The sequence below is a fragment of the Neophocaena asiaeorientalis genome, unplaced genomic scaffold, assembly GCF_003031525.2.
Source record: "Neophocaena asiaeorientalis asiaeorientalis breed wild unplaced genomic scaffold, Neophocaena_asiaeorientalis_V1.1 scaffold30, whole genome shotgun sequence".
In the NCBI taxonomy this organism is placed as follows: Eukaryota; Metazoa; Chordata; class Mammalia; order Artiodactyla; family Phocoenidae; genus Neophocaena; species Neophocaena asiaeorientalis.
The window spans coordinates 6260542-6276561 of record NW_020174923.1 but is presented as its reverse complement, the minus strand read 5'-3'; the positions used below and the strand labels follow the sequence as shown (position 1 = coordinate 6276561).

The 16020-nt window shown below is 49.3% G+C and overlaps 1 protein-coding gene across 1 annotated transcript in view; it reads right to left on the bottom strand.

Moving 5' to 3' along the window:
- DNAI2 (dynein axonemal intermediate chain 2) overlaps positions 1–13419 on the bottom strand; it is a 20406-nt gene extending 6987 nt beyond the window's left edge. The window contains exons 1-7 of the mRNA XM_024760598.1: positions 13237–13419; positions 11571–11732; positions 10468–10589; positions 8205–8347; positions 7093–7206; positions 3114–3253; positions 1870–1992 (exon numbers count right to left, since the gene is read on the bottom strand). Coding sequence (XP_024616366.1) covers positions 1870–1992; positions 3114–3253; positions 7093–7206; positions 8205–8347; positions 10468–10589; positions 11571–11732; positions 13237–13419 — 987 coding nt within the window. The remainder of the gene's footprint in view (positions 1–1869; positions 1993–3113; positions 3254–7092; positions 7207–8204; positions 8348–10467; positions 10590–11570; positions 11733–13236) is intronic.
- Between the last annotated feature and the right edge of the window lie 2601 nt (positions 13420–16020).

Below are 16020 nucleotides of genomic sequence, written 5' to 3'. Positions count from 1 at the left end.
GCTAAAAAAAAAAAAATTAAAAAAAAAAAAGAAAAAAAAAAAAAACCCAAAAGAATTTTTTTTTTTTTTTTTTTTTTTTGCGGTACGCGGGCCTCTCACTGTGTGGCCTCTCCTGTTGCGGAGCACAGGCTCTGGACGCGCAGGCTCAGCGGCCATGGCTCACGGGCCCAGCTGCTCCGCGGCATGTGGGATCTTCCCGGACTGGGGCACGAACCCGCGTCCCCTGCATCGGCAGGCGGACTCTTAACCACTGTGCCACCGGGGAAGCCCCCAAATGAATCTATTTATAAACAGAAACAGACTCACAGATATCGAAATGAAACTTATGGTTACCAAGGAGGAAAGGTGTGGGGAAGTGATAAATTAGGAGTTTGGGATTAATGTATACACACTACTATATACAAAATAGATAACAAGGACCTTCTGTGTAGCACGGGGAGCTCTACTCAATGCTCTGTAATGACATACATGGGAAAAGAATCTAAAAAAGAGTAGACATATGTATTATGTATAACTGATTCACTTTGCCGTAGAGCAGAAACTAACACAACATTGCAAATCAACTATACTCCAATAAAAATTAAACAAACAAAACAAAACAAAACAAAACAAAAAAGGAAAAGAAAGAGACACAGCTCGAGAGTCCCAGAAAAGTAAGGAATAAAGTCAACTCCAGGGCTTCTGCAAGCTAGTAAGGGAGATAAACTGCCCAGGTCCCAGTGGCCCATCATGCCTCAGACTCCTTGGTGGGGCATGGGGTGGAGAGCCTGGGCCTTGGGGTCAGAGCCCTCAGTTTGAGCCCCAGCATCCCCGTGTTCTAGAGCATGTGACTTACCTCCCTAAGATGAAGTTGTTTATCTGCAAAGTAGGGATAATCACATCACCTCACAAGACGGTCATGGGTGATCACACAAGCTCATCACGTAAGGCAGTGACAAGGGTCCAGCACACAGTGTGGGAGAGGTGAGGGCTAGTGGCACTGAGGTCATTGCATCTAGCACTTGGACTAGAAATCTCTGATTCGAGGACAGAATGTTTTTCTGAGTCCTCCCCACTGTGACTCCATGCCCAGGGCTGAGGGGGTCAGTAAACCTGTCTTCCACCTCATCCACCACATTGATCCCCCAGCCTGGGGGGGTGGGTGGGGGGGACTCCCAGGGCAGGGGTGAGGCCAGCACACCTCCACCTCCTAAGGGCCTGGGAATGATGTCACACGGCCTGGAAGCAAACCAGTGACAATCCCAAGAGGGAGCCAGGCCAAGAGCCATCAGGAAAGGTCGTTTTCTTGCTTTGGAGGGAGTCTTCATTTGCAGCTTCTAGAAGCTTCCCTCCTCAGACACAAACACATTAGCACTTTGATATTTCTCTACTGTTCCTTCTCAGTTACTAAATGCCATCATAGGCCCGTGCTCTGGTTTGCCAAGGAGCCTCCTCTGATCTCATTTTCCTCTCCAACACCTCTTCTTTCCCCACGGAAGTGAAGCCACCGGCCCAGGGTCCCACGTGAGGCAGGCACAGAGCTGGAGCCTGGCCTCTGAATGTTGGTTGTGGACAGGGCTCTTCTCATAGAATGGGGCCTCTCTGGAATCCTGTCCTTTCAGAAAGCTTGCCTTCTGATCAGCCTGGACACTACTAGCCGAATGGCGACTCTTGAGTGAATTAGAATGGCCTCCTTCCTCTGCTCTGCTGCCCCCTGCTGGAAGGTGGTTGTAAAGACCACACAGGTCTAGGAGGACCACGGGAGGATGGTCCAGTGCACAAGGTGAGAAGCAGCCTCAGGGTCCACCTGACACAGTAGCCACGGGTCTGCCCTTGGCTTTGGCTGCCCTGGCAGTGGAAGTCAGGGAAGGGAGAGGAAGGGACACCCACCAGAGTAGCCTCGAACTCCAGGGAGGTGGCCCCCAAGGCATGCTCCAACTGTTCCTTTTTGGTGATGTCCATGATGACGACCTCGGTGGGCTCGCTCATCTTCCGGACGTCCCACCACATGACCTGATGGGAGGAGGGGCCAACTCTGAGGCCTGAGGTCCCTCAATTCTCCTGACTTCTGCCTTCTCTACCCCCTCCCCCTTTTTGGGGCCAGTCACTGAGGCCAAAGGGGTGTCTGACAGAGACTACCAGCAACCCGAGGAGACAAACATACTTTGAGAATCACTCCTTTTGGCCACAGTCCCAAGCCTGGCTAATTATCAGCGTCCTGAGCAAGCTTCCTAAAATCCAGATGCCAGGGCCTCACCCCAGACCTCCTGAAGGAGAATTGCCAGATGTGGGCCCTGGAGTCTGTATTCTTAAAGTCTCCTCACAGCAGGGCAATATATAGCCACATTCAAAATGCACACATGCTTTGACCCGGAAATCTCACCGCCAGGAACGTATACTTCACATGTGTGCGGTAATCTATATACAAACACACTCTTTGCCACCTTTTCTGGTAACTACAAAATATTAAAATCCACTTAAACAAATTACAGCACACCCATAATTTATTAAGTCCTTAGCAGGCATGGGGCAGTGCTTTACGATATATGAAATCATCTTCAAGACATGCTAAATGAAAAACGTCAGGGCTTCCCTGGTGGCGCAGTGGTTGGGAGTCCGCCTGCCGATGCAGGGGACGCGGGTTCGTGCCCCGGTCCGGGAAGATCCCACATGCCGCGGAGCAGCTGGGCCCGTGAGCCATGGCCGCTGAGCCTGCGCGTCCGGAGCCTGTGCTCCGCAGCGGGAGAGGCCACAACAGTGAGAGGCCCGCGTACCGCAAACAAAAACAAAAACAAACAAAAAAAACAGTCAAGTGCAGATCAACGTGCAAGGTGTACAGAAAGAGAGTGAAGGCAGACACGCTTGCTTCCGTATGCAGACGCGGAGCCTGGAGGCTGATGTGGGTGGGCGCCTACAGGGAGGGGGACTGGGAGGCTTGAGGGTAGAGGCGGGAGGAAGGCGTTCACTGTCTGCCCTTTTGTACCTTTGGGATCTTGCTCCATGTGCATGTATTACCTATTATTCAATTTAAAAATGGAATGAAAAGCAAACATTCTTAGGTAATTCAGTGGGAGGCCGGGCAACTGCTCTGATCCCCACCCCCTCGCCCCCCACAGCGCCTGGCTGGTGGGTACCTGCCCATCCGTGGATGCCGAGAAGCACTCGGTGCCCGTCTTCGACTGCAGCCAGATGGTGCCGTAAACTGGGTCTCGGTGGCTGAACTCAATGGTGGACAGCTCTGCCACCAGGCTGCCCTTCCGGGTGTCCCAACAGGCTGGCGGGGAAGAAAATGAAGGGGATGTGATGGGGGCACAGGCTTCCTTTCTTAGTGCAGGGAGCACGGGATAGAGGGATGCTGCTTCTCTTGGTTTGGCAGGTATGTGGTTTTTTAGAAGCAGAGTTAAGTTCAAACCCGCCTGAGTTTCCTACCAGCCCCCAAAGCGTGCTTCATTGATTCCACTTAGCCCCTAACACGTGTTGAGCATCACACTGGGCACTGGGGGAAGCCACTGGGATTCAGCCAGCCACAGTCCCTGGGAGACAGGAAGGGAAATCTGCAAGTACAGCCCATGCTGTGATTGCTCCAGAAGGAGACACATGGAGGCAGTCAGGGAAGGCTTCCTGGAGGAAGTGAGAAGGAACTAAGACTGAGGAGGAGCCTCGGGTTGGAGTGAGCCAGGCAAAGAGAGAAGAGCACCTCCACCCCAGGGAAAGGCTCTGGGAAGTAAAAACATCTATGCAGATCGCTCCTGCTGCATCCACTCATTCCCTTTTCGCTTCTGTACCTTTGCTGCATCTGATCGGAAAGAAACACAGAGAGGGAGATTTATCCTTTCTTCTGATTCATAATTAGTACGTCGCTTCTTCTGTTTTACCAAGAAAGACTCGAAGCTTACCTATTATTTTGTCCCAGTGGATTCTGTTTTCATTTTCCCACGAGTGTATAGCGAGGACCCACCCTATTACTCAGAGCTGTTTCTAGGAAAGCTGGTTTTGTAAAACAACAACAAAAGTCCATGATCCATAAGTCTTGATTTATGGAATCCAAGTCCAAGGCATTTGACGCTGGACCCGTCTGGCCCAGAACCAGGTTTTCTTAGCTAAGCTCGCTCTGCTTGGGCAAAGCAGTACTCCAGGGTGGGTCCCACCATGTCTTTCTTACAGACAGCAGAGCCCCAGAGCCTGAGCTGGTCTGAGCTGGCATAAAGAACCACTGAAAGGCGTTATGAATGATGAGCGAGGCAGGGCTTCTGAATAAATCGTGGCCAAGTGGCTTTGCGTCAGTCTTTTAGAGCCTGGGCACCCAGATAAATTTGCAGGAGGTTTATGGGAGCCCACATCTATTTCATAACCCAGGAGCTCCCCTGGAGAGGAGGCAGCAGGTCTAAGAGGGAGATCAGAGGCCTCAGGAGGCTAGGAGGCCACGAGGCAGCCTGGCCACAGAGAGGTGCTGAGAGGCGTCCCAGCCATTCCGGCCCCTACTCCTGGAGCGAGAGGGGAACATAGGAGAGCTCGTGAAGACAGGAGGGAAGGGGAGCCCTTTTCATGTCTGGCTGAGTCTGGCCTGGGATGCAGACAGGAGGATTAATTGTTTGGTTACTTCAAGGCCAGAGGTGAAGGGCAGGCAGAAACCTTCAGGGCCCACGTGGGCAGGTTTCTTCTGAGCTCATCAGGGATACCGACATCAGTTTTCTGGGTGTCGCACCAGCAAAAACGGCAGAGTGAAGACCTCTGAGAATGCTCTCCTCCATAAAGGCCAAGAGAACCTTGGCAAAAATGGTCAGAATCAGCTTTTTCAGAACTCTGGAAATTAGCCGAAGGCTGGCAGCAAATCAGAGTGTTTATCTGAGAAAAACGGCTGAATCCTGGTAAGAACAGTAAGTTCTGTTGCATTCTGACGTGCCCTAGTTGGGATCCTATACTCTCCGGTTCTATGGTAGCCTTGAAAAATAACATTCTGCCTTCCTGGTAAGAAACCACTAGCCTCGCAGCCAAGGGATGGAGCAGAATGGAGCTGGAGCTCTTTCAAAGTCTCCTATTCCAAGAATTGTCATTATTTGACCTGTCTGTCTGATGGTTCCCTGGAAGACGCCCCCCCACTACTTGCAAGGTCATCTATATTCACCTTGACTTGGAGCTTGCCCAGTGAAAAAGGTCTGTTTAAGAAGGCAATTTTGAAAATAATTATGATTGCAGACAACTGATTAACTTTGCAGTGTCCCACAGTGGTGGATAACAAGTGGAGCAAACAATAAGCTAACCAAAAAGCTTGAAAGGAGAAGCTGGAGAAAGTCCATAGGAGTTTTGAAAAGCTCCTGGAACCTAGAAGGTCACGTGCATGGGTATGGCTGTGTGCATTCCCAGGGCTGCACACATACTTAGGAAAGAACTGAGAAGCCCCTAAGCTTTCACCTCTGGCTGACCTTAAGGCTCGGCGCGGCGGCTAAGGCAGAGTTGACAACTATGCCTGGCTGAGTGTTGAAGGTGTGCTCAAGTAGGCACACAGAGCCTCCCAGCAGAGTCCGTGAGATTTATTGGCTCCAGATGACAACAAGCAGAAAACATTCATCTCAAGCGCACAGGGAACATTCTCCAAGATAGACCACATGTTAGGCCATAAAACGGGTCTCAATAGATTTTAAAGATTGAAATCATGCAAGGTATCTTTTCTTACCATAACAGAATAAAACTAGAAACCAATAACGGAAGGAAAACAGGAAAATTCACAAACATAGAGAAATTAAACAACATACATCTAAATAATCCATGGGTCAAAGATGAAGTCAAAGGGAAATTAGAAAATACCTTGAAATGAATGAACATGAGAAGACAACATACCAAAACTTAGGTGTGGCTAAAGCCGTGTTTAGAGGTAAATGTATAACTGTAAATATCTGTATTTTTAAAAACCTCAAATCAATAATCAAACCTTCCACTTTAAGAAATTTAGAAAAAGAAGAGCAAAATAAACCCAAAGCAAGCAGAAGGAAGGGCACAATAAGGATTAGAGTGGAAATAAATGAAATGGAGGGTTTAAAAACTGAGAAAAATCAATAAAATAAAAAGTCGGTTCTTTGAAAATAAAACAAAGTTTACTAACCTCTAGCTAGACTGACCAAGGAAAAAGAGAGAACACTCAAATTACTAAAACCAGGAAAGACAAAGGAGATGCTACTACCAACTTACAGAAAGGAAATGATTGTAAGAGAATGAACAATTGTGTCAACAAATTAGATTACCTAGGTGAAAAGGAAAAATTCTAGAAAAACACAAACTATCAAAACTGATTCAAGAAGAAATAGAAAACGTGAGAAGACCTGTAACAAATAAAGAGGTTGAATTTTCAACTTTAAAACTACCAATAAGAAAAATCCCCGGACCAGATGGCTTCATTGGTGAATTCTACCAAATATTTAAAGAAGAATGGCTATCAACTGTTCACAAACTCTTCAGAAAAAGCAGAAGTGGAGTAACACTTCCCCATTCATTGGTTTTTTTTTTTAATGTATGAAGTTTTATTTAACTCATTAATGAAAGAACAAGCAGGATGGTAAGCTGGTTTTAAACAAGTTTTGATAGAATCAGTTTCTAAACTGAATGAATCCCCCTGTAAATGGTCTTCATACCTCTTGTTTTAGGCAGTTCTATAATTCTTTTTTTTTTTTTCCTTTCCCCCCCGACTTACTCCATATAGCTGGTATTGCTCACACCCATTACCGTGTAGGTTGCCCCGACTGCATCTCCTGAGATGGAGCTCCCCAGTGGTCTCATAACCCCTTTGCCTCTAGCTAACCTAGCCTAGCTCAGGGTAGGCGTACAGTAAATGTTTCTTGACTTTACCTGGCCCATAATTTTCTTAACTTTTTATTTTGAACTCATTTTAGACTCACTTGAACTTCTACAACTGAAGACACGGCTGAGGTATCAGCAAAACCTGTCTCACCTTGATGTCTGGAAGCTGCAGGGCGTCCCCACCCCACTTTGCCCTCCATGGCAAGCCTGGCCCGGCAGGTGGGCCCTGGCCAGACAGCAGCAGGGGCCAAGCTGCCTGAGAGCCTGCAGGGAACTGACTCCTGGTTAAGTGCCGGGCTGTGTGTGGGGGTCCCTCCTTACCGATCTGCCCATTGTAGCAGCCTGCCAGGAGCACGTGGGAATCTTTGGGGTTGTATTCCAAGGTGACAAGAGGAGAAGACGGCTTTAGGACAATTTCTGGCCTGTTGGGGTTTTCTACAAAGGAAAACAACAGCAACAACTAGATATATATATATTCTACCAGACCTGGAAAAAAAAGGAGGACAGGGTCAAACACTTTAACCCCTTTTATAGGTGGGGGGTGGCAGGGGGAAGCCTGGAAGCCCCTCTCCAGGCTGCAAGCTCTGGTCCTCAGTGGCCAGCATCTAGCCCTGGAGGCTCTTCTACTGGTTTTATTTTTGGGAATCAGGATTGTGTGTGTGTGATTGTCATTCTAGTCCATTTTCCAGGTTCGGTATTAGATGAGGTTTAAGGCTTTTACAAAAAGTCAACTCTCCCCTGACTTGTGTGAACCAGCTGCCCTGTCTGTACAGCAGGGGTAATGATGGAGTCCAGCCCACGGGGCAGCGCTAAGAGCTCACTGAGCTGCCCAGGAGTGTAAAGTGCTCAGTCCTGTGCGTGGCACCTACACCTGCTAAGAAAGGCTAACGTTTATTTTCACAACGACAGCAACGAGGGACGTCTGAGAGCATGGATGGAGACCACAGTCACCCGCTACCTGCCAGGCTCTGCCCTTGGAGTGAGCCCTTCTGTCAACAGTGGTCCGTGCTCCCGAGTGGACACACTGCCCCCTACTGGCCATGAATCAGGGGAAAGTGCCAGGACAGGTGGGACAGAGGTGAGTCCCGGCGTCCCTGTGAGGACCCCTTGGGTCACTTCTCAGTCTGCTGGGGACTCTTTCTGATATGCTCTTCAGGGACCCAGAGTTGGGTCTCCATGTAGCCTGGTCTTGAATGCCCTGGGATCCGGAAATGAAGGGAGTTCCTGCTTCTGATCTGGCTCCGCTTGCTGCACCTGAACCCGGACAGCAAAGGGATGCGACAGTGGCTTCCTCCTGGGTCCCTGGGCATCCCAGTGAGAGACCAGCCCCACGAGAGTCCCGCTGCTTCTACCTTCCTCCCCCCGAGTTTTCACGGGTCTCTGCCGCACTCCCTCATCCTTCCCTGTGGCTACCAGACCCCTCTGCTTCTCACCCAGGTCCCAGATGTACGATTCGTTGCTCAAGCCCTCAGGTGCCCGTTGAAAATTCAAGCAAGAGTACGCCACTGCCAACTTCCTGTTGCCATCGGGGTGCAAGGAGATGTGTGTGGCTGGCCGCTTAATTTCCTGGGGATCCCTTTAGGGGAGGGAGAGAGGGCAGAAGACTGAAATCCCAGGCTCCCTAAATTTCGTATTTGCTAAAGTTTTTCTTAGAGGAATTCATACATATTTAAACATTCGCTCAGATAAATTTATTTTAAAAACAAAGCTGACAGGACTCCCTTAATTGGAAAACTGATCTCACCAGCCATAAATAAAAACTAATAAAAATTAAGACAATGGAAATAAAATATTAAATTTCAGCCTGATGTCTTCGTTTGCTGAAAGTTCCGAGCCTGAGCCTTGAATTCACATTAATATTAAACTATGAGGGAGGGTGAAGAATTCAACCATCACGCTCCTTGGTATTTTCCCAATTGAGTTGAAAATATATGTCCACACAAAAACCTGCACACAGAGGTTTACGGCAGTTTTATTCATAATTCCGAAAACTTGGAACCAACCAAGACGCCCTTCGGTAGATGAATGGATAAACTGTGGTACATCCAGACATCGTTATTATTCAGCATTAAAAAGAAATGAGCTATCAAGCCATGAAAAGACATGGTGGAAACTTAATGCACATTGCTAAGTGAAAGAAACCAATCTGAAAAGGCTACATGTTGTATGATTCCAACTATATGACATTCTGGGGAAGGCAAAACCATGGAGACGGTACAAAGATCAGTCGTTGGCAGGGGTTTGGGGGCAGGGAGGGATACATAGGTAAAATACGGGGGATTTTTGGACAGTGAAAGTATTCTGTGTCATACATTTGGAATGTATGACACCAAGAGTGAAACCTAATGTAAACTATAAACTTTGGGTGTGCTGTAGGCGTCCCCCCAAATTTCATATGTTGAAGCCCAATCTCCAATGGGCTGGTATTAGGAGGTGGGGCCTTTGGGAGGTGATTAGGTCATGAGGGTGGAGCCCTAATGAATGGGATTAGTGCCCTTCTAAAAGAGAGTCCACGGAGATCCCTCACCCCTTCTGCCTTGTGAGTTCACAGCAAGCAGATGGCTGTCTCTGAGTTAGAAAGTGAGTCCTGGGAATTCCCTGGAGGTCCAGTGGTTAGGACTCAGCGCTTTCACTGCAGGGGGCCGGTGAGTCCTCACCAGACACAGAACTTGACCTTGCTGGCACCCTGACCTCAGACTTTCAGCCTCCAGAATGGTAAGGGATAAATTTCTGTTGTTTATAAGCCATGCGACTTGAAACGAGTTCCTTACTGGTCATGCTGGGGCTGGGTGAAACACTTCCCAGGACCCTCAGTGGGTCACGGTAGCAAAATGAATCCTCCAGAGTTGGCATTTGAGGCTAGTCACGTCTGAAATCACAGGTATTCTCTGCATATATGAGCATACACACACACGCACACACGCGCACATATATACATACAGATACATGTATACGTGCACACACATGCATACATACATACACATGTACACACATATGCATACATACATGCACACATGCATATAGGTGTATTTTAAACAAAAAGTAGTGCTCTCTACACACTGTCCTGCCCCTTGGTTTGCTTTGGTTTCACATAGTAAATCTTGGAAACTCTCTATAGGCACATAAGGAGCTGCCTCATTCATTCTGATGGCTGCGCGGTACTCAACAGTGTGGGCATACCAGAATTGCTGGAACCAGCCCCCTACCGATGGGTTTAGCTTCCTTCCAGTCTTTGGCTAGCACACACCCTGCCGCAGTGAATATGCAGTGGCTTCACACATGTGTCTGTGGGATAGATGTCTTTGGTCAAATTTCTGCTGTCCTTGGAGGTTATTCCAGGCGCACTCCTGAGAGTTTGGGACAAGGGTCTTTTTTATTCACAGTGCAGCCGGATCACTGACGTTTGGTACTTGATACGTCTACACCGTGTGAATCAACCACACTTGTACACAGCTTTGCAAATTTGCTGTAGTCTTTCCCCAGACTCTGTCCTCCTCTTCCACCAACCAGGCCTGCCCTCAGGGTAGGCACCACTTGTCTGCTGGGCGTTTTATTTTGCTCTGTCCCTTATTAAGCTCGGATCACAGATGGCATTGTACCCATGGCATGGAGTGACTGGCAAGGGGTCACCTTTGGAAGCACCCACGCATAGGGCTGAGAGAAATTGGCCAGACACCTGCCTGGCTATAGAGGTACCTGAAAACATTGACGGTTTTAGCTGAAGGGGCCTCTTCCATCACCTCCACCGTATCCTCGTCGTCAAAATACTCCTGGTAGATGTCAATGGCATTATTCTGCTTGACGCAGTGCTCCACGATCTGAGGAGGACACAGCGGGAGTTCTTAGCAGTAAAGGGAGGTCCTTTCAGCCTGACCAGGGCTGAGATGGAGTCTGGGAGGGACGAGAGATATCTAGTAGTCTTTTCCCATCCTTCCAGCCCATGCATTTTCAATGGGGGCAACATCTACCCCCCCAAAAGGGTGGAAATTGGTTCTTGGGGGTAAAATATTATTACTTTTTTGCACAAAGTACAGATACATCCAGTACATAAATATATAGTACACCTACGGTATTACGTTTTCATTGGGGTGAGGCGATGTCTAAAAAGGCTTCTTGGGGGACAACAATGAAAAAAAGGTGAAGAAACACCACTGCTCCAGGCAAAGAGAATTAGTAACCACCCCATATATGGCATCCATCTCCTGTTTCCTCCACCCAGAAGGCCATTCCCCGTTATTCCAAATGTCCAACAAGGAAAAGCTCAAGATCAAGTGCCACCTCTTCCAGGAAGACTCCCCTGATTCCTTCATCAGGAAATCAACTCTCCCTCCTTAAGGGGCAAACGGCAGAGCATCTTTTCTCTTACAGCCTTTCTTTCTACATTATACAGTGATACCTCTGTATCTGTTTTTGGCCTCCAATGGATTATAAACTCTTTGGGGCAGAATATATGTGAATTTCATTTTTGCAATCTCTACTGCACCTGGCAGAGACTAGAAGCTCCATGCAAATGTGTCGACTGAATGAATGATCCCTACTGGCAGGTAGCTCCTGGGTGGGGTTCCTTGGGGTTCTCTTTGCCCAGAGGATTTCCCACTTTTCAGATTCCTCTTAAAGCCCGTTCAGTCCTTGGACCTTCTGGTCTGCTGTGTGGACCTGCCTGCCTGCTCCCAGACAGAAGGTTCCATAACGTAGCTGGTGTCCTTCCCCGAGGAGCCACAGTTGCTGAGCTTGACACGTAGCTGGGGATGCAGAGGGATGGCTGAGGCCCTGACCACTGGCGCTGTAGGAAGCCTTACCGAGCCCAGCTGCATGATGGTGTTGACGTAGTTCTCATCTTTCTCCACCTTCTTCCGGAAGCGGATCGTCTGCTCCAGTTCCAGGGGGTTCACATCCTTGGGCCAGCCCCCCTCGATGTGATTAACCCCCCGGGTCTCCATTTCAAACCGCTCTGTGTTGACCTAAACAGAGAGCCACAGGTGAGAAGACGCCTGGCCCTGGTGGAAGCAACCGACCACTTCTGCAAACCAGTGTCCCAGGGCTCCCGGGTCCCTGGGCTCTGAGCGCTCAGGAATGGACCCGTGAGGTGCCCCTGGCCAAAGCCACTATATTTTCAGGTCCAGCAAGGAACTTTCTGGTCCTCAGGTGGTCACAGGCAGCCACAAAAGTGTCACCTCTGTGGAGTTAGCAGCTTTGCAGATGCTGCCAGTGGCTATGGAAAATCCAGTTCTGACCTGATCTCAACCCTAAAGGTCCGGGGGAGCCCACCCGTCGGTTCTGTGAGATCCCAAAGGAAAACGTGACTGAGCTTTCTCCACCCTACCATTTACAATGTCACAGGGATCGAAACATAAAAACAATCAAGAGTGTGGACTTGCTTTGCCCATTCTCTGTTGTAGGGAGGTTGGCATAGATGTAGTTTGACCCCTTAAACTTACCTCTTTTCCTCCTTCCCAGTTTTCCCCCATCTTTTAAATTGTGGTAAAATACACATGACATAGAATCTACCATTTTGACTAAAATGTACAAGTTAGTAGCGCTAAGAACGGTCACAATGTTGCACAATCGTGATGGCTATCTAATTCCAGGACTTTCTCATCACCCCAAGTGGAGACGCCATACCCACCGAGTGGTCACTCCCCTTCTCCTTTTCCTTTTTAAGCCAGTTCTTACAAAAGCTAAAAGTTTCAACAGGGTGGAGCTGCTGACAGAGGAGACCCCGATGTGGTGTGGCCTTCATGGCCGCCATCTTGTTTAGGTGGCTACACCATGAACAAAACCACCCTGGTCCCCATGACAGTAGGTTGCCCTGGGAAAGCAAGAAACTCAGTCTGTTTGAACTGTGAGTTATTGGAGCCATCCACAAAGCGGATGGCCAAATCAGTGTGATTTTCACTCCGTTGATTTGGGAACATGACAGTTGTGTTAACCCCTTCGGTCTAATCTTCTCCCAGCAGTTCTTGACATAATCAGGAGCTGATCACTTGGTTCAGACAGACCAGGAGAAATCTGGGAGCTTGGACAGCGACATGGCCCTCAGTTCCTTTATCTTGGAGGCACCTCTGACCAGCACTTTCTATGGGACCCTTTCCTTTTCCCAAGCTAAGCAGGTCCTGTAGATGTGAATCCCTGGCCCCCTCAGATACCTCTCCCAGATGTAGCTAATGCCTAAAACAACTCTAGTAAGAGTCTTAGAGGTGAGGCCAGATTCCCTGGGAGAGAGAACATCTTGATTTACATTCACCCGGCCCAGGGAGTGGTTGGTACTGGGCCTTGTCCTGACCCTGGGCACCCAGGTGGGTCTGGGACTGGGTCTGGGTCTGCCCTCGTACTTCCAGCGTCCTCACTGGCCCACTCTAACTGGCTTCCAGGGGGATGGAGTCACCCAGTCCCACTTGCCGACCTTGGCCAGCCACCCTGCCGGACCACACCTCCACTGGCCCGGCCCCTGGGGCAGGGACCCACCTCGTGTTCCGACATGCTAGTAGAGCACTGGATGCCCGTGTCCACGGGGTTCCGCTCCACGAATTGCTTGGCCAGCTCAGGGTTGGGCGATATGTCGATGTTCAGCTCTGCCTGGCGGTCGGAGAAGTTGCATTGCTTCCCGAACTCGCTGCGCTTCTTGACATACACGTACACAATCTCCATGGTACCAGCTGCTGCAGGAACAGAGGGAGGGGGTGTGGTGAGGGGTCCCAGCTGGCTGCTTCCCAGTCCCCACGGACCCTACCACGGGGGGCAGCTCCAGGTTCCCAATCTGGTTGGGGGGAGGGTTCCTAACGGGTTTATCCAGATGCTGCATCTGTGTTTGAAAAAATAATTTATGGAGTGATGACTACAGGCTAAGCACCACCCTGCTCAGTTCTTACCATTGCCCTCTGAAGTGGACAATAAAATCACCGTTTTACTTTGGAGGAATGCGATATTTGGAGATACCCAGAATGCCTTGCCCGGGATCACATAGCTCACATGTGGTACAGCTGGTCTACCTGACTCCAGAGCTCTTACTCACCAAATGATACAGTTTCTGCTGAGCTAGTATGCTTATTGAGAGGCAGGAAGAAACACTAATGGCGATTACGTTGAACTTAATTCCCTGCCACACGCTGGACCTGATCATACAGCATATAGATTTGAGGCCCAGGCCTCTCTGGAAACCCTCCCATCCAACCACGTGATTGCCAGAAAGGCTCAGCCACTAGGTTACTGGATTCTACCCTCCATCACCCTGTGGGAGCCCCACTGAAACCTCTTCCCTCCACGTCACTCCAACGGGGACAGGGCTGGGAGTCCAGCTGAGAAGGACAGAGGGTCAGACCCCTTCCCAAGCAGGCAGAAGAGTTAGACCTTTGCGAAACCTTCTGACTTGTGCTACTGGCCGTGAAAAGCACAGTGGGAAATTGAAAAGCAGGCTGGGTTGGACCCTGACTTCAAGTTCTGGCCTTGCCACTCACCAGCTGCTTGACCTTGGCTGGGCCACCCAGTCATTCCAGGACGTGACACACTCAGGATGCCGAGAAGGTGAAATGCAAGATCTCGGGCAGCAGCAGAGCCAGGGTTCACGTGCAACGCTAGGAAATGCTTTCTCACTCATGCTAACTGGAAGTCTCAGACAGGCCGTGGGCCCTTCCCACGAATTGCTCTCGACTTGCCCCAAAAGACAAGATTAAGAAAATAAAGAGAGGGCTTCCCTGGTGGTACAGTGGTTAGAAATCCGCCTGCCCATGCAGGGGACACGGGTTCGAGCCCTGGTCCAGGAAGATCCCACATGCTGTGGAGCAATCAAGCCCGTGCGCCACAACTACTGAGCCTGCGCTCTAGAGCCCGTGAGCCGCAACTACTGAGCCCACGTGCCACAACTACTGAAGCCCGCGCGCCTAGAGCCCGTGCTCCACAACAAAGAGAAGCCACCGCAATGAGAAACCCGCGCACTGCAACGAAGAGTAGCCCCCGCTCGCCACAACTAGAGAAAGCCCGCATGCATCAATGAAGACCCAGTGCAGCCAAAAATAAAAAAGTAATAATAAAATAAAATAAATTAATTTTTTTAAAAAAAGGAAATAAAGAGATAAGCTATAGGCCTGGAGAAAATATTTGCAAATCATATATCTGAGGAAGGACTGTGTCCAGAATATCTAAAGACCTACCAGTTCCCAGGTGCTGTGAACAGCACTTACAGGAACTCTCATTGCATGCCCACTACAACACCCCAAATAGGTATCACAATTCTCATTCTACAGGTAAGGAAAATGATGTTCAGAAAGTACCTGGTCAAAAGTCAAAGTTCTTAAGTCTAAACAGAGTCAGGACCCACACACATCTGGCTCCAAAGCAATGATTCTCAACCCTGGCTACCCACTTAGAAACACCTGGAGGGCTTTGTAAAAATCACAGTGCTTCGGTTGAACTGCAGATTAACTAAATCATAATCTCTCAGCGGTATTTTTACAAACGCTCCACGTAACTCCAGCATGCAGGCAAGGGTGAGAACCACCGATTTAAAGTGAGGGCTCTTACCGCAGTGAGAAGCCCGTGCACCACGCAAGAGTAGCCCCCGCTCGCCGCAAGTAGAGAAAGCCCGCGTGCAGCAGCAAAGACCCAACGCAGCCCAAAATAAACAAATACATTAATTTAAAAAATAAAAAAAAATAAAGTGAGGGCTCTTAATCTCTCAACCAACGTTTCTCGCCTCTGGGATGTCCATTCAAAACATAGAGATTCCCAGGCCCCCTCCTGCAAACGCTGATTTACATGTGTGGGAGGAGGCCTAGCGACGTGTGTTTTACACAATCACCCCAGAGGACTGTTAGGGCCAGGTATGTGTCTGACTCCACCTCCAAGGCCTCAGCTGTCCGCTGAGATGCAGGGCCAAGAGCTGTGTGACAGCCTAGAAGCACGTGCCTGGGACCAGGGCTCAGGGCGACGAGGGTGGGAGGTTAACTCCTAGGTCCCTTTGCATCCACCTATGTTGTTCCTTGAAGATAATACCACCCTCCCAACCGCCCAGCCCCAGCCCCAGAACAACTCAAACTGCACCAGACTCACAGAGAGCCGTATTTCCCGCTCTTTCTTGTGGTTTGGAAACTCTTCTGCCCGGGGAAGGGTAAAAGCAATGGCTTGGAGAAAAGAGGGTGGAGACAGAAGCACAGATCACAGTAGGCTGCCCTCATGGGTTATTTGACATGGACAAGATAGAGCCTCATGGAAAAGGATGCACATCCAATTAGCTTCTTCCTGTCCGCCAGCACA